Below are 19051 nucleotides of genomic sequence, written 5' to 3'. Positions count from 1 at the left end.
ATATTTATAGCGCAGCACCGTATTTCATGAAGAAGCAAAACACGAAAAGTGTCAATAGGACTCATCATAGTCATACCTTATGGGGCAACACATATCTATGACACATGGCTATATCTCTATAGTGTAAGAGCCCCATCAACCTGGTACCGCCTCAAGATGACCATCCACGTGTCTCTACATTCTAACACTGGACTTTTGTTTACCCAATTTTATTCTTGTCGTTAATCACCCACTTCATTTCACCGTTTTCGTGAAACATACACTGTTACCTAAACGCTTTACACAGCTTCCGGACCTGTGATCTGGCTTGAAATAGAAGAGGGTAATGTATACTCACTCTTGAATGCAGGTTTTAACAAATGTACGTATCCTACCGATTCGCATTCAAACATGTTTATCCAGTTTGGATAAATACGTAATCAGAATCGCTGACTCAGAAAATCGTGTGCAATTATTGACCTAAATTTAGTCAAACAAATTTTTCATTAATTTTCTGTTTTCATTTGAATTTATTGCATCATTTAAGACTCTTCTTATCATTTTGTCATTTCCCTTTTGTCTGAATCTTCCGCTCTCAACCAATCGTTTTCATCTTTATTATCACTTTTTTCTCTTTTTAATCCTAATTGCAGTTTTTTCTTTTAGATTAAATTGGCTCTGTTTTTTCCCTCTTATCTTTCTGTTTATGGCAGATCAAGTTCTTTAATTTCCTTGTTGTCAAGCATCGATGTTGCAGCTATGTCCTATCACATCAATTGGCAGGGTTCAAGTTGGCATTTTCAAAGTTGGCTTCTTTTTATTGCAGTGGTGCATCGGTTTCTAGTTCTCAATGTGTCTCACAGTATGGGTATTGATTCTTATCTTAATTGGGTTTATCATCAGTTGCAGTTTTCTTTTTTTTTTATTACATCAATCAATTGTTTTCATCTTTATTATCACTTTTTCATCTTTTTAACCCTAATTGCAGTTTTCTTTTTTTTTAGGTTAAATTGGCTCTGTTTTTTCCCTCTAATCTTTTTGTTTATGGCAGATCAAGTTCTCTAATTCCCTTGTTGTCAAGCATCGATGTTGCAGCTATGTCCTATTACATCAATTGGCAGGGTTCAAGTTGGCATCTTCAAAGTTGGCATGATTACAGTTGGCTTCTTTCTATTGCAGTGGTGCATCGGTTTCTAGTTCTCAGTGTGTCTCACAGTATGGGTATTGATTCTTATCTTAATTGGGTTTATCGTCAGTTGCAGTTTTCTTTTTTTTTATTACATCAATCAATCGTTTTCATCTTTATTATCACTTTTTCATCTTTTTTAACCCTAATTGCAGTTTTCTTTTTTTTAGGTTAAATTGGCTCTGTTTTTTCCCTCTAATCTTTCTGTTTATGGCAGATCAAGTTCTCTAATTCCCTTGTTGTCAAGCATCGATGTTGCAGCTATGTCCTATTACATCAATTGGCAGGGTTCAAGTTGGCATCTTCAAAGTTGGCATGATTACAGTTGGCTTCTTTCTATTGCAGTGGTGCATCGGTTTCTAGTTCTCAATGTGTCTCACAGTATAGGTATTGATTCTTATCTTAATTGGGTTTATCATCAGTTGCAGTTTTCTTTTTTTTATTACATCAATCAATCGTTTTCATCTTTATTATCACTTTTTCATCTTTTTTAACCCTAATTGCAGTTTGTTTTTTTTAGGTTAAATTGGCTCTGTTTTTTCCCTCTAATCTTTCTGTTTATGGCAGATCAAGTTCTCTAATTCCCTTGTTGTCAAGCATCGATGTTGCAGCTATATCCTATTACATCAATTGGCAGGGTTCAAGTTGGCATCTTCAAAGTTGGCATGATTACAGTTGGCTTCTTTCTATTGCAGTGGTGTATCGGTTTCTAGTTCTCAATGTGTCTCACAGTATGGGTATTGATTCTTATCTTAATTGGGTTTATCATCAGTTGCAGTTTTCTTTTTTTTATTACATCAATCAATCGTTTTCATCTTTATTATCACTTTTTCATCTTTTTTAACCCTAATTGCAGTTTACTTTTTTTTTAGGTTAAATTGGCTCTGTTTTTTCCCTCTAATCTTTCTGTTTATGGCAGATCAAGTTCTCTAATTCCCTTGTTGTCAAGCATTGATGTTGCAGCTATGTCCTATTACATCAGTTGGCAGGGTTCAAGTTGACATCTTCAAAGTTGGCATGATTACAGTTGGCTTCTTTCTATTGCAGTGGTGCATCGGTTTCTAGTTCTCAATGTGTCTCACAGTATGGGTATTGATTCTTATCTTAATTGGTTTATCATCAGTTGCAGTATCGATATGAGTTCCTATGCTTCAGACATATCCTCTGGGTAATTAGCTTTTTATTCATTCTTATTTATTTCATCAACACCTCATGCCTAAAACTTTACTTTCACTTGACACCTCTTTCTTTTTTCTCCTATATAAACTCTTTTATACCTTATGATCATCTCCACAACCCTCTTAATTCAAGTTTTCCATTTATAGTTGTTATGGATAGAAATAGCTTAAATCAGATAACTCAGCAAATGGAGAATAATTCTATTGATGATGAGCCAATTCATAGGAGGGTTATTTCGCATTCTGATAATGCTATTTTCACTGGTATAAGAGATTGGAGGTTTAGTTTAGCTGGTAAACTCTATGCTCCAGGAATTATGTCATGGCAGGATGCTGAGCGGGCTGCAAAATTTATTTGGCCACATCTGCGACGTAATAAACAATAGTATGTTCAAGTTAGAACTCTGGATCCTAATATATTCTCAATTAAATTCACCCCTGCTGATGATAAAAATGTTATTCTGTTTGGTGGAGCCTGGAATTTGATGGGTATTTGATTGTCTTGAAGGACTGGAATCTAACTATGGATTTTAATCTGCTGGATTTTTCAGTATCTCTCTTTTGGCTTGAATATAAGTATCTACTCCCTGAATTTACTTATGCTGATGTTCTTAGACTTTTTGGAAGTATTGTAGGGGAAGTAAGAGTTGTAGGACCTGATGGTATTAATCCACCAACTTCATCTAGATATCGCACTTTAGTCCTAATTGATGTTACAACTCTTTTAATTGAGGGTATATATGTTGCTAATGCTGCTGGAGTTACTAGATGGGTGGGTTTTTTCTATGAGAAGCAGCCTTATCGTCTATGTCCTAATTGTAAAGTTCCAGATCATGAAGCCAATCCTTGTGCTGACGTGACTCAAAGGAGAATTGAAATGGAAGAGATGGTCAGAGGTTTGGGCTTTCCTGAGCCAATTTATCCCCAATATAGGAACTTGCAAGAAGAATCTCAAATGTTTTCACAATATGGCTCTCAGAGAAGAAGTAGGTTGAGACATCCTGTGGTTCAACAAGATCCTCGTCCTTATGATGGCATGCGCATTTTTCTATTCTCGGCTACGGATTCCGATATTGCTTCTTCCTTTACTGCTTATGCGGATGTTTCAAGACCTTCTTCTAGCTCGAGACATTCCAGTTCAAGGCCTGGTTCTACTTTATCCAGTGAGGTTGCTAGTACTTCGGATCACAAAAAGAGAGCTAGAAACACCACTGCTTTGGTTACTAATAATGATAATCAAGACTCTGCTATGACTTCTCATATTGCTCGGCAAGAGGATATTGATAATCGTCAGATAACTTCTTTTTCTGCCATTCATGGAGATAGTATTTGGGACATTGCTGCTGCACATGCTTTAGAAGCTCAGAATCACACTGACGCTTGGCAACAAGTCTTCATCTTGATCTTTGGTTTTATTTTTATAATTGTTTTCCTTTTTGCTCTAGTTTTTTATTTTCCCATTTTACCTTTTCCTTTGCATTTTTTCATTAATTTCATCATGAAAAATAGTTTCTTGGAACTGTCAAGGTATTGGTAATCCTCATACTAGAAATTATCTCAAATACTGCTTGACCCAACATGACCCTGATATTTTTTTCCTTTCGGAAACTAGAGCTAAGTCGGATAATATGAAATTGTACCTTACTCACACTAAATATCCTCATTTCTGGTTTCATCCTTCTATTGGTCTTTCTGGAGGAATTGCAATTGCATGGAAAGATGGTGTTGATTTAGAAATTATGGACACTTCTGCTGACACTATTCAAGCAATAATTCATACTCATGATAATCACCCAGATTTCTTAATCACCTTCATGTATGGTGATCATGATGCTTTAGATAATACTAATCAATGGAATTATCTGTTATAAATGAGTAGTTATGTTAATATTCCTTGGGTGTTGATTGGAGATTTGAATTTTACTATGAATGATTATGAAACCCATAATTCTGTTAATCGGCCTCACCATGCTAGACATGTTAGAAATTTTGTTCAACAGCTTGGGTTAGTTGATTTGGGTTACTCTGGTTCAGATACAACTTGGTCAAATCATAGACAAGGGGATGATCATGTCTCTGTTAGACTTGATAGAGCTTTAGTCAACAATCTGCGGATTAATAATTACACTGCATCTTATCTACAACATTTAGTACTTATTTCATCTGATCATAGTCCAATTATGTTACATACTATTCCATCCTTCAATAAGAAGTCTCCTTTTAAATTATACAAATGCTGGTTCCAAGTTCCTTCTTGCAAAACTACTATCAACCAGAGTTGGCATCATCAATTTATGGGTTCGTCTTTGTATCAATTTTCTAGTAAGCTCAAGTATACCAGATCTGAGCTTCAACGGTGGAAAAAATTACACTTTGGTAACATTGAAGCAAATCTGCATCAAATTAATTCTGAACTTCAACTGTGTTATGATAACAACCTACCTTCCACTCATCCTCGTACTCAGTATCTTACTAACAGTTTGCAGACTTGGTTGGCTATTCAGAAAGAATATTTTATGCAGCAAGATGGTGATAAATTTCTTGAAGCAGACAGGAACACTTTTTATTTTCATTCTATGACGAATTTCAATAAACGAAGATCTCATATTCATGCTATTCAAGGACCTCTGGGTTTATGGTATGACTCTAAAAAAGATATTGAAGATATATTTTTAGCTCATTACTCTGAAATAACTACTACTTTTGTGCCTCACCCTCATTCGGAGATTTTGCAGCTATTCACACCTTACATTTCAGATTCAGAGAACCAAGATTTAATTCGCCTTCCAGATGCTAACGAAATTAAGGAAGTGGTATTTAACATAAGGTCATGGGCTTCTCCAGAAAATGATGGTTTTCAAGCTGCCTTTTATCAAAAGTGCTGGGATACAATTGGTTCGAAGGTAATTTCAATGGTTTAATATTTTTTTACCAATAAACATATGCTGAGAGCCATGAACCATATTTATCAAGTCCTAATCCCAAAAATCCAACATCCTCAAACACCTTCAAATTACAGACCTATTAGTCTTTGTAATGTTAGCTATAAAATCCTTTCTAAGATAATAACTAACAGATTAAAACCATTTCTGTCTAAGATTATATCACCAACTCAAACTGCTTATGTTACAGGAAGACATATTCAAGACAATGTAATTATTGCTCATGAATTACTTCACACTATGAAGTCTAAAAAGATTAAACATGCTCTTGTTGGTATGAAGTTGGACATGTCGAAAGCTTTTGACAGGGTAGAATGGCCTTTTTTGTCAGATATTCTTCGTCAGCTTGGTTTTCATTCTGATTGGATTGCTTTGATTGAACAGTGTGTTTCTACAACTGATATTTCTTTACTCATTAATGGGACTCCTTCAGCCATCTTTCAGCCTTCTCGTGGTCCGCGCCAAGGGGATCTTTTGTCCCCTTATTTGTTTTTGTTTATTATGGAGGCTTTTTCTAGACTGTTACAACATCATGATGATATAGGTCTGCTTCAGGGTTTGAAAATTGGTAAGCATTGTCCTGCAATTAATCACTTATTTTTTGCAGATGATTGCTTACTTTTCTTTCAAGCAAATTCCACTCAGATGCTTCAATTGAAGGATCTTCAGCACATCTTTGGACATGCTTCAGGACATGTGATTAATATGCAAAAGTCTACTATATTTTTTGGTAAGCACACTACTCATTCTCAAAAAATAAGTATAAATGGGATTCTTAATTTGTCTCAAATGGGGGTGGGAAAAAAATATTTGGGAATTACGTTGCTTTTGCATAGATCTAGACACAAAAACAGTCAGGGTATTTTGAATAACATGAATATTAGACTTCAAGGTTGGCAGAGCAAACTGGTTAATCATGCGGGTACGACTACTCGAGTTAATCATGTTCTGAGTTCAACGGGCATGTACCAAATGCAAATTTTTAAGTTGCCAGAATCTATTCTTCATCAGATGGATAAGGTTCAACGACAATATTGGTGGCATAATACTCCTCGCCTCATTCCCTGGAATAAAGTGAGAGCACCAAAAAGTAGGTTTGCAGCATCTAGGGAACTATAATTACGCTTTTCTTGCTAAATTGGCTTGGCAGTTGCTGCATAATCAAGATGCTTTGTGGGGTAGACTTTTGAAAGGTAAATATTTTCCTCATAATGATTTGCAGTTCTTTCCACCTCCAAATTCTGCAAATGCAAGCTGGGTATGGGAAAGTATTTTTCAAGGTCTCCAGATTATTCTCAGGTTTGCCAAATGGCAAGTGGGCAGCGACACTAATATTAATATTTGGACTTCAAATTGGATTCCAACTTTGTCAACAGCTCTTACCGATTGGGATGAACTTCATCTTTCAGATTATCAATGGGTTTCTCAACTGATTAACTCTCAAACTGGTAACTGGGATATTTCTCTTCTTCGCCAATTGTTTACTTCAACACAAGTAGATTTAATTCTTACTATTCCCATCCAGTTGGATCAAGAAGATTCATTGATTTAGCCTTACACTACCTCATGTGTTTTCACAACTTCTTCTTGTTATGAAATGTTATGTCAACAAGATGATATAAGTAGCATAACTCTCAATCTGTCTCCGCAGTTCTGGTTAAAATTCTGGAAGGTTAAAATATTGTATAAATATCAGATTTTTTGTGGAAAGGTCTTCATGATGCTCTGCCAGTTAAAGCAAGATTGTTTACACACATGAATTCTGTTGATCAGCATTGTGTTCTCTGCAACTCAGCTCATTCTGAAGATATTGATCACCTGTTTCTTCATTGTCCCTTCACTCAGGCTATTTGGAGACATTTTTTTCCTCAGCAGGGCAGTTCAGTTGTGCAGTTTGGTTCTCTTCTATCCTGGGTTCAGACTTGGCAGTCTCTAGACTCTCAGATAAATATCCATAGTACCCTCATGTCATACATATTATAGTTTGCATTATGCATTTTGTTTGGAAACATAGATGCAGAGTAATATTTTCTAGCCTTTATCCTAATCATATCACTGTCATTCATCAAATTATCTTTTATATTGCAAAACACCATCTTCATGTTGCATCGAGTATTCCTGATATTGTTAGATCTGTTGTGAATGATACTTGGAAGCCTCCTCCGTTGAATGTGTTGAAATTCAATATAGATGCTTCTTACAGTCCCCTTTCATTAATGGCAGGTATTGGCATAATAATTCGTAATGATGCAGGACAATATGTGGCTGGAAAATCAACGATAAGAAGAGCTATTGATATTCACCAGGCAGAAGCATGAACTTTATTGGAGGCTATGGAAATGGCGACTTCTAATGGTTTCTCTGTTTTTGTGTTTGAAACTGATAATCTAAACATCAGTTCTTATGTTAACAATCATTCTTCCCTTCCTCTCTGGCAGAGTATGCCTTTGCTCAAGAAATGTGTTCATATATGTAATATTAATGTTGTGTGGTGTGTTTGTCTATAGGGGTTGTAATAAGGTTGATGATGCTCTAGCTAAGGCTGCTAGAAAGCATCACTTTGTGGGGAATGGTGGTCTAACCCACCTGCTGTGTTAATTCCTTACTTGCAAAATGATGTAACAAACTCTTCTGTGTAATATATTTGTTCCTTTGTTCAAAAAAAAAAATCCTAGTATTCACCCTAGGGTGGGAATATCATCCTTAACTTTTAACCGCTGATGATACTTTCAGATTAGGTAGAATGTAATAGTCGAGGAAAAGCTAATGGCTTAGATTATTGGTGGTATATTCCAAGGATATACAGTAGTGTCTAATACTTTTTTGTCTAGGAGCTGGACCGCTATGTACCAGCAATCGCTCCACTTATGTCCTTGTGTCCATTTTTTGCCATTGATTGCCACCAAAATGGTTTGAAAACAAAAAACTGGTGTAAAATTATTGGTTACGTCAGAGGATTTGTAGGGGAAAAGGGTCGGCATCCCTATCCAAAAGATGTTCATGTTTTGCAGACAAGTCCCAGAAGTAGAAGTGCTAATAATGATAGTTTTAAAGGGGGCGGCACTTGTGAGCATAACTACCATTCTCCATTGAGTTTGGAAGGAGATTATGGGTGATAATCACACCAATTTCGATCACAATACTATTTTCATAGATTGGTTAAATTCTTGGTTCCCATCAGGAATGCCAAGTAATGAAAAGAGTATCTTAGCTACCAACTGCTGGTATATCTGGAAGGCTAAATGTGATCTAATCTTCAGACACATAAAGCCAAATGCAAAAGTTATAACTATGCGTATAAATCAACATCTGTGCAATCACCATCGAATGCATGACATGCAGAACCATATTATAAATGACTTTACTCTTCTCCCTGAGGAAGTGGACCCAACTATGAGTCAGGACATTTCCCTATATAACAGAAACATTTTCTCAGAATTTGGGAACATAATTAAGTTAAGTACACTCCAAGATTCTGAGAGCCATCTCTACTATACTGCACTAATTATGACTGATTTTGCAGGAACAATCATTGGAACCAGAGGATATTCAGGATACACATGACCTTGGGGAGCAACAGGAAGAGTAGACCTAGCCTTCCAGTGGGCTAAAGAATGGCAGCAAACAAATGTGCAAATATTAGATGAATCAATGGAGGTCTTAACTCGTTTCAAGTTTCTCTACCATGAAGCTGTAAAAGGAAAATTTCAACTCAGTTACCATGAAATAATTCACAACCATGAAGACGGATCAGTCAATAGAATCCATCCAGTTTCTTTTGTTCTTTTGAATCTCAATATTATCCATCGTTCTCAAAACATGGATACTTTTCATTTAGCTAATTTCTGTAAAAACAATGATGCAGGAGGAGTGACACTCTCCATGGCATCAACAATGGTTTGTACTTGCCTTAGCTGCCTGTCCAGGCCTAAGTTTTTTCTATAAAAAAAATAAAAAAAATTGAGACTGAAACTAAAGTTATTTTGCATTTCAAAACCAGGTGCAAATGAGGTTGCACAATTTTGAAATGAAGAAATTGTTAGGTAAAAGAATACGTTGTTCAAATTTTATTCATATTTGGTCACAGGGTTCAGATCATTTTCAAGACGAGTGTTTCTCTTTGTAATTTACTCCCACAAGTAAATAATGATTCGAACCAAAGCGTAAAAACGAATGCCGGAATTGTTCTTCCAATAATACATGTTTGACAACTGCAGAACTAAACTATGATTACAGTTGGAATTCACACGGATTCAAATACTAAAAAGCTTTACTTTTTTCTACACACGGAACTTCTAGCCCCTGTTTCCACGAATTGAAGATCTCTGGCAAAGCCGTCTTATGGACAAGGCCAGCTAGGCTATTGCCTAGAGCTTCACATTGTTAGGGCCCAAATTTTAGTTTTTCTTTTACGACATTTTTTCCCCTTTTTGTTTGAAGCAATAAAGTGCCATTTGTCATGTAAATAAAACTTTCAATTAGATTAAGTGCACTTAAATAAATACAATTTTTTTCTTTTGTGTAATTAGCTAAACGCAACCTAATTACTTTTCTACACTTTTTTTATATACAGCTGAAGATCATGTTGATTGTTTCTTTCTTCCTAATATAAATTTCTACTAATCTACCAGTTGAATTGAAATATTTTTAATAATTCTTCCAATATATATGATCATATCACGGTAGATAGTCACCTTCGCAATATAATCATTTTGTTTTTAATTTTTTATGAGTCCATGATGTTGCAACCTGCCAAACTTGCTGACGAGATGGTACAACTATAGATCCATGTATTGTATCAATTTGCCTTCACCCAAAAGGACTGTTGCTTATACCCTACACTTTGGTGCTCTACTTGAACCCCCATAGATTTTAATCAAGTTGGTATCATTGTGGTGCGTTAACCTTGTCCAACAACTTCAATACCAGAAGATTATAAGTTCTCTGAACTTGCCTACACTTTGTCAAATGGGTTTGTCCTAGATTTTTGTTTTGAATCATCTAAAGGTTTAGCCTCGATCTTCCTGGATCACTCACGGAATAATTATTATCATTAGGGTTTGAATAATATGTGATTTAGTAAAGAAGAAAAAGAAATCCTAATTAAAATATTACGGTTATAGTAACCATAAAAAAATGATTATGGTGGGTTTGGTTGTAGAATTCACAATTATGAGTGGGATTAAAAATCCCGGGATTCATGCAAATCCCTCGTGTGTTTGGTAACTTTGTTAAAATACCTAGGTTTCATAGAATTTTCTCGTTTAAAATTTTTGTATTGTGTGGCATTAACCTCAGAATATTAAAAGTATATTTATATGGAATTTTCGGATTAAAAAAGCTGGTCCATAAATCCCTTGATAAGTTTCCAAGCAAATCAGAAGAGGGATCGGGCTCCATATGGAGGATTTGCTGGAGAAGTAATTCCCCTAGTTTTCTTAGATACAAAAATTTATTTCTTTGGTAAGAGTTAGACTTGCAATGAGGTTCATGGTTTGAAGTTGTACATCATTGTTAGATCAAGTACATTCTATTAATAAAATTACTACCAAAGATAACTTCAAAGTACCAAGAATATACAATGTGTAAAAAGAGGCAGTTGTCCAGAAGAATATCTAAAATGTTGAATCTCAAGCTAGATAAATTCTTAAAAAGAACTTAAAACTTTCCATACAAAGAATTAGTTAAGAAAAACAATTCTTAAGTGTGTGAAAAGTTTTCCTTTAATATTAAAGAAGATTGAATACTCCAAAGCCAATAGTTTATTAAGTTGGTGTTTATCTTTTAATTCCATGAATTCAGGTGATGACTTCGTGAACTCATAAGAGAGAAAATAAATTAAAGTCTTCATATGATCTTCAATTTTTCGTTCTTGTTGAATAACTTGGAAAATCCTAAGACTCTATTACTTATTCTATTCCAAACTGAAGCTGATTTTAGTAGGCTAAATCAAAGAATAGTTCGGCATCCAAACTTGACAACATACTCAACATATCAATGAATGTGGGTTCAAACGAGCATTTACCCTAACACACCTTCTTGAACGAGATTGTAAATATATGTTAATAAGTGTTTACCCATATGAAGGCGTATTTTTTTGATTCAGATATTTTTCTAAACGATGAATTCAGATATAGTTTTATTACTCAGGCGTATTTTTTTTATTCGCATACAAAAAGAATTCAAGGTAATAGGTGTTCACCCATATTACAAATTCTAAATTCTTCTTTAACCATTAAAATTATTTTAATTAATATTTCCATAAATCTAAAGAGATTTTCAAATTAGTATTTGAAAAACCCCAAATTTATTTATTTATATACAAATTGCGCCATTTTAAAATTGTTAAAGAAAAATGTTATATTTAAAAAAAATAGTTTACACATGCGAAATTTATAGCATGGTTTGCTCTCTTGCATTTGATTATTTGCATATGAATAGTTTTTTTTCATATAAAATTTCATGTAAGTATATGAATACATTACTATTAGAAGTACTACTAATTTAATTGCCAAAATGTGTTTCACGTGTGAAAAATACAATGTGTCATTATACGAACTTTTGTGGAAAGTCCAAATTTAGTGTATGTGTAGAGCCTCCTGGAACGATGAGACGACCCTGCTCTTTAGACATGTCAACCTGAAATATAAAAAGAAATCGAGACTTATTTTCCTTTAACGACATGGGCGTGATAAGATACTTGTTTGTAAAATGATTAAAACAACACATGCTCCAATTCATATATAGTTGTTTTGTCATGAAAAATTGCTATTGATTACATGAAAGTAATCAGTGAAACTGCAGAGTTCAATGTTAACCAGTCGGGAATATTTGAACCGTACCTTAGTTCACTTGTTGCGAAGGGTCCAGAATATGGTATTATTGTATTACATTCTCCAGAGAGGAAACACGGCAGAAGGAGACACTGCAATCAGCTCAAAATTCCCTACAAAAATAACACAAAAGACTTGTAAATGTCACAATTAACTGTTTTAGAAAAAACTCCCCATGAGTTTTGCATCAGTTGACGATAGCATTTAACTGTTCCAGTCAAAACAAACGCTTAAGTTTCATTAAAACTAAACAAAATTACAAGTATGAAGTTCTAAAAATGTAACAAAATAATGAAGAAAGAAATCATCACAAAAAGCATAACAAACTGTAAAATTAATGGAGAGATATAGAATGAGAGAAACAAACCATATGAAGGATACTTTTTCAATGTGAGATATCTTCTCCCGCTCTTCCCCGGTCTTAAAGGTTCATCTTTCCTCCAATAATAGACAATCGAAGATGTAGAATCTTTCCAGTGTAGTGAGGCTAAGCATGGTTTTCTTTGAAGGGAGATGCATCAGATTCTTGCAAGAAAAAATCCACAAACTATAAAGTGATGAAAGGTTGCTGAGCCACTCCGGCAAACTCACCAAACCATCTAATTTTTCAATCCTTAATTCGCTTAGATTTTTAAGATGATGAAGTTTGTGAGAGAGATTTAAGCTTCATCCAACCATGAATCTCTAATTCTTTAAGGGAAATTAGGCGTTGGATACCCCAGAATTCTGATAGAAAATATCTAGATCCTCCAAAATTCTTACAATTTTTAAATACCGGAGAACAGTAAGATGTTTCATACCCTCCTCTTGACGAGGAAGATCAATCAGACCACGACAAACCTTAATTATTTTGTATGTGTTTTCTGGTTGAAAAACATTCAACCATAATCAATTGATGTTCATGCATGTATCACCCGAATCTGGTATAGAAGTATACCCAGTTTTCTGTATGTTTTTTTTTTTGTTAGAATCGGATTATGTGAGTGTTTGCATAAACTGATTATCTACCCTTTTATTTGTTAACTGTTAAGCTCATAATCGGTTCATGTAAATGTCCACATAAACCGATTCATTCACCATGTCTTAACTATTGTACAAACCCTGAGATTTTTATCTTTGTATTATAGAGTATGAAAATAAGAGTCGAATGCAAAAAAAAAATGAGGTCATTCCGACATTGAACGAAGAAGTTATGAGCAAAACAGTCGAAGAAATGCCTAGATTTACAATCGCTTGATGTGGGCATTTATGTAAAGCGATACTAGAAAAAAGAATTACAGAAAAACTCTTGAATTTTACAACGGGTTTATATTCTAAGTCTTCTACACTGATTCCTATAATAGATTTACGAGTGCATGAGCATATACCGATTCTGGGTTCAAACTTTTTATATATTTTGATAATAATTTAAGATTAGTTTGATTTCTAGGTTAACAAGATTAAATATCAATTAATCATCCGAATTTATTATTATTTTTATAGGAAAAGGAATTTTATTAACTAGCAAATATAATACAAAAGGTTTACAATTTCGTTGTAATCAAAAACATTAAAGAGAATGCTAGTTTTCTGGATTTTTTGTTGCAATTTGGTAGACATATGTTGAAGGTTTTTAATCCTTGCTTCTTTAGCTAAGCAGTCTGCAGCAGAGTTGTGCTTCCTTATTATAAACTTTACCTGAGCTTGAGGGAGATCTTTCAAAATTACCTTGGACTCCTGCAAAGTGTTTTCAGCTGGCCAGGAGAAGCTTGTGCTTACCATGTTTATAGAGTCAGCTAGAGTTTTTCAACTGAAGACTATTGTAACGCTTGACAAAATATTTTCTTTTAACCAAGTAACTGCCTTTAACAAGGCTATTAATAACGCCTTCGCCGAGCCTGCTGAAATGTGCATAAATGACTCGTGGTCCACTGAGTAGAGAATAAAAGCAAAACCCATAGACATGTCTTCTTTATTAAAGGAGGCATCTGTGAATATTATCCAATCTGTTTTTAAATCAGACCATTTATAATTGACCGGCTTCACCTTTTGGTTGTTAATTCCATTTTGAATTTTTTTTGAGGGAATATAATGCAGAAATATGTTTATCTAGTCTATCAGTTTAATTGGGTCATGAGTAATTTTCTCGAAGACTACCAAGCATTTGCATTTCCATACGAACGAAAGAATGGTGGCTATTTTTTCCACTAGGTTAAGAGATTCTTTTTCCTATATCTACCCTTTAATCCAATGATTCATCGTATCAGTGTTTCCTGTCGAATTTATCCCGTCAATCGAGAACCCAAACCAGATAGCTCTAGCGAATGGACATGATCTAAAAAGATGATTGTTTGTTTCTTTAGCTTGAGCATCACACATCTGACAGTGAGGATCCAGGTCTTTGTTATGGGCTCAAATCCTCGCGGAAGTAGGTAGAGCTTTTTGTATTAATCTCCAAATAAATAATTTGATTCTTGGAATCGCCCGAATTTGCCAAAAATTTTCCCATGGAAAATCAATTGGGGTATTGTTATCTTCAACTTGATTTATTAAGAAGTTATAGATATTTTTGGCAGAGAAGTTTCCAGAATGATGATGTCTCCATATCATTTTGTCTTGTTCCTATATCTTTAAAGTTATGGCTTGTATTTTTCTTCTGTCTTCTGGGTTGAACAAATTGTTCAGTTTTTCCTGGTCCCATTTATTTTCTTCCGTTATTAACTCTTGAACCATTTTGGGCCTGGTTTTGGATGTTGGTTGTTTGGGAGATTATTTCCTCATTTGGAATCCACCTGTCTTCCCAAATTTTTGTAGATTTACCATCTTTAACTTTCCAGAAAAAATTTCCTTTAATTAGGTATGTTAGATCACTGCTCGGTCGAACTCGCAAGCGTTGCTATCTCAAGCTTGTTTGTCAAGTTTAGTTACCAAAACTATAAGTCTTGATTTCTAGTCTACTTATAGCTAAGTCTCGGATTATGATAGTAAGTGTAGTTGAGATTTAGACTCCACGACGTTCATCGAATGAATACGAAGAACTACTCAAGGGAACTTGTGGAACTTCATCAACAAAAGTTATGTGGAGACTTGAACTTATGTATCACTCAAAAGTATATCTATTATATCTCCTGTTTGAGACAAAAGTTGTATTGCTATATAAACTTCAATTATACACATTTTCTATTTCGAGCCGAGTTTAACTCACTTATCTATTTCTCGAAATATGTGTTGGTAAGCTTTCGCTTTAACCAAGTTCATCTTTACTCTTGACGAAAGTCATATTGATTATTTCAATAACTTGAAAAATGCTTTGATGCTAATAGTTTGTGGATAACAACTATTGTCATCCTCTAAGAAAGTTTCAATGATTGAAATGAGAGTTTAGAAAAAGTAACCATGTTTGGTATCAGAGCAGGCAAAAACGTTCAAGACCTCATAAGTTTGTGTTTGTAGCGATCTGACTCTATGGATAGAAGTCTTATCTCTGATACACGCGTCACCGGAAACAAAAGCTATGTTTCTATAAAGTCTTTTAAAGAGAAAGACCCGTCAATCTGAAATATAGACGAACGTAGTGTTCTAACGAAACAGACTGGCACTGACATGTGTTACCCCGATTACCCTTCAAACGAGTCTGACTCTGTTGATGAAAGGGAAGTAGCCGAAGAGAGTAAACTGATTCTAAATCTTGTTAAAATCCAGGCTGATATAATCAATTGGTTGAAAAACAATGTCAATGTTCTTCTCAGTGTAGTGAGAGATTGTGACTCTAAAGAAAAAGCTCCTTGCAAGGAAAACGCCGAATTTCGGTCATTACGTATCTTACTTGAAGCGAACCTCAAAAAGGATGCTTTGGAAATAGAGTATCTCTTGGGTAAACTCTCTATTCAAGGATGTTCCAAAGAGTCTACTATACCATCTGCTTCTATCTCAACTGAAAGAATTTCAGTTCCAGAAGTAAAATCAGAACCCCTTCCTATTGGAAAAGATATGCTCATAGCCTCCTCTAATCAAGGAAGTTCCACATCACATGGAAGAAAGAAATCTCCAAAAGATGATATTAAGTATGTTCTCTCTAATCACTCTTGGGATCAGAAATTGTGTCTCTTTTGTGATTCAAAAGGGCATGTTAAGTAAAAGAGAAACTCTAGGTCGAATAACAATTTCATTGTTCGACTTCAACAAACCTTAAATTTAATTCTTAAAGGTGTAACTGACATTCGTATGTCTAGACCAATTGGTTTTAGTACTCACCCTGTGTATTCTACCAGGAAAGTCAGTTCGATGTGTTTCTCAAATGCTCAAAAGCATTGCAGACTCCTTAACAAAAAGCGTCCAAGAAGAGCTCAAGAATTCTCTTCTGCCAAAAAAGGAGATAATGTTGTTTTTGATGTGAATAAAGTATCAGGAGAAGGAAGCATAAATGATGATATGAAAAACAACCTAAACGTGATAATTAAAGGATATAAAGAGATCATCAACAAGCTATTAATTCACTCTAGTCAAAATTCATTCGGTAAGAACTCAAACTATGTCTCGTATTTTGGTGACAGTAAGTTTTATGATAACTTTTCACATCAAAAAGGTTTCTTTCCAAGAATTGAAAGGAAAAAGAGACTCGACCGTGAACACCGTTCATTTAATGAGCTTAGGGCTCATACTTGTACTAATTAATCACAAGGGTTGAGTGCTTACTCATAAAAATCCTGTTGAGTAAGATGTGCTAATAATTAGGTATACTTTTGGCAAAAATGTTTTCTGTTCAGTTGAGATATTTTCTTATCATCCATAGCTAAACTATTGTCATATCATCCATAGCTAAACTATTGTCCGCAGACAGCTTTGCTTAAGTATTGGCAGTGTCTCAAGGTTTTCCTTGTTTTCTTTTTAATTTCGAATAAAGTTTCATTGGAACTAAGTTGCCTACTATTCTTGCGCTCTAAATTGTTTCTCTGTGGAGATATAAAATTTATTGAGCCTGTAGTTTGTGAAAGAAAATCTTCACATAGCAAAATTTTTAAACATTTTGTCTTACCTTGTAAAAAGGGTACGATTTATTTTTTTGTTTTTTTTGGGTTCGGATTATGTTTGTACGGGTACCCTTGTCTTACCTGTCACGGACTATCCTTGGAAACCCTAAAAGCTACCTTCCCTAAGAAACCATTTAAATACCAAACCTATTGAGTCACGTTCGCATGCTCTAGGTTATCTTGTGTTTTGTCAAGAATGTCTTCTTCTTCTCGCACTGGTGATTTTGCAAGAGGATTTCTTGATAAAGGTATTGGTTTCGAGTCCAAAGGGATGAAGAAAAGAACCCTAGTAGAAGATGATGATCTTAATGCCTCATGCTACTATGCTATACACATCAGGATGTTGAGAATGAGGATATGGTTTCTGCTGAAGTGGTTCATGATTTTCTTAAATACTTTGAGGAAGCAAAACTGTAACTCGTTGATACTATGAAGAGTCTTGATGTGTTACGAACTGAGTTGAAAAAGGTTAACTCTGACCTTGTTCTCATGAAAACACATGTGAAGGATTTTCTCAATGAGGATATCTTCTCCGAAGAAGCATTTGATGTTGTTAATCACAATCTCAAAGGCCTTGAAACCCGTGAAGCTTCCGAACGTGAACTTTGATTTAGAATGAGTCAGTGAATATTCCGTAGTATTGGTCTTTCCCTGATCCACATCTTTGTGTAAATACTGTGGGGCTATGTAAGTTTTCTTATGTGAGCATTTTTTATGTGAGCATTTCAGATTCAGAGAACCAAGATTTAATTCTCCTTCCAGATGCTGATGAAATTAAGGAAGTAGTATTTAACATAAGGCCATGGGATTCTCCAGGAAATGATGGTTTTCAAGATGCCTTTTATCAAAGATGCTGGGATACAATTGGTTCGGAGGTAATTTTAATAGTTTAATATTTTTTTACTAATAAACATATGCTGATTAATATGCACATCTTTGGACAAGCTTCAGGACAGGTGATTAATATGCAAAAGTCTACCATATTTTTTGGTAAGCACACTACTCCTTCTTAAAAAAGAAGTATAAATGAGATTCTTAATTTGTCTCAAATGGGGGTGGGAAAAAAATATTTGGGAATTCCTTTACTTTTGCATAGATCTAGACACAAAAACAGTCAGGGTATTTTGAATAACATGAATATTAGACTTCAAGGTTGGCAGAGCAAACTGGTTAATCATGCGGGTAGGACTACTCAAGTTAATCATGTTCAGAGTTCAATGGGCATGTACCAAATGCAAATTTTTAAGTTACCAGAATCTATTCTTCATCAGATGGATAAGGTTCAACGACAATATTGGTGGCATAATACTCCTCGGGTCATTCCCTGGAATAAAGTGAGAGCACCAAAAATACTTGGAGGTTTAGGTTTGAAGCATCTAGGGAACTATAATTACGCTTTTCTTGCTAAATTGGCTTCGCAGTTGCTGCATAATCAAGATGCTTTGTGGGGTAGACTTTTGAAAGGTAAATATTTTCCTCATAATGATTTGCAGTTCTTTCCACCTCCAAATTCTGCAAATGCAAGCTGGGTATGGCAAAGTATTTTTCAAGGTCTCCAGATTATTCTCAGGTTTTCCAAATGGCAAGTGGGAAGCGACACTAATATTAATATTTGGACTTCAAATTGGATTCCAACTTTGTCAACAGCTCTTACCGATTGGGATGAACTTCATCTTTCAGATTATCAATGGGTTTCTCAACTGATTAACTCTCAAATTGGTAACTGGGATATTTCTCTTCTTCGCCAATTGTTTACTTCAACACAAGTAGATTTAATTCTTACCATTCCCATCCAGTTGGATCAAGAAGATTCATTGATTTGGCCTTACACTGCCTCAGGTGTTTTCACAACTTCTTCTTGTTATAAAATGTTGTGTCAACAAGATGATATAAGTAACATAACTCTCAATCTGTCTCCGCAGTT

The 19051-nt window shown here is 34.8% G+C and overlaps 2 protein-coding genes across 2 annotated transcripts; both read left to right on the top strand.

Moving 5' to 3' along the window:
* Positions 1 to 679: 679 nt before the first annotated feature.
* LOC113312422 lies at positions 680 to 4214 on the top strand. The gene is made up of 6 exons (XM_026561174.1): positions 680 to 847; positions 1031 to 1200; positions 1383 to 1552; positions 1733 to 1902; positions 2085 to 3870; positions 3956 to 4214. The coding sequence occupies exons 5-6, from the start codon at positions 2867 to 2869 to the stop codon at positions 4212 to 4214; spliced, it is 1263 nt and encodes a 420-aa protein (XP_026416959.1). The 5' UTR covers positions 680 to 847; positions 1031 to 1200; positions 1383 to 1552; positions 1733 to 1902; positions 2085 to 2866.
* LOC113312421 lies at positions 4215 to 7603 on the top strand. Its single transcript, XM_026561173.1, has 4 exons — positions 4215 to 5246; positions 5442 to 6305; positions 6436 to 6584; positions 7300 to 7603. The coding sequence occupies exons 1-4, from the start codon at positions 4215 to 4217 to the stop codon at positions 7601 to 7603; spliced, it is 2349 nt and encodes a 782-aa protein (XP_026416958.1).
* The last annotated feature ends 11448 nt before the right edge of the window (positions 7604 to 19051 follow it).

This window comes from Papaver somniferum, chromosome 9 (genome assembly GCF_003573695.1).
Source record: "Papaver somniferum cultivar HN1 chromosome 9, ASM357369v1, whole genome shotgun sequence".
Taxonomy (NCBI): domain Eukaryota; kingdom Viridiplantae; phylum Streptophyta; class Magnoliopsida; order Ranunculales; family Papaveraceae; genus Papaver; species Papaver somniferum.
The sequence above is the reverse complement of the archived record's forward strand: the minus strand, read 5'-3'. Positions and strand labels throughout refer to the sequence as shown.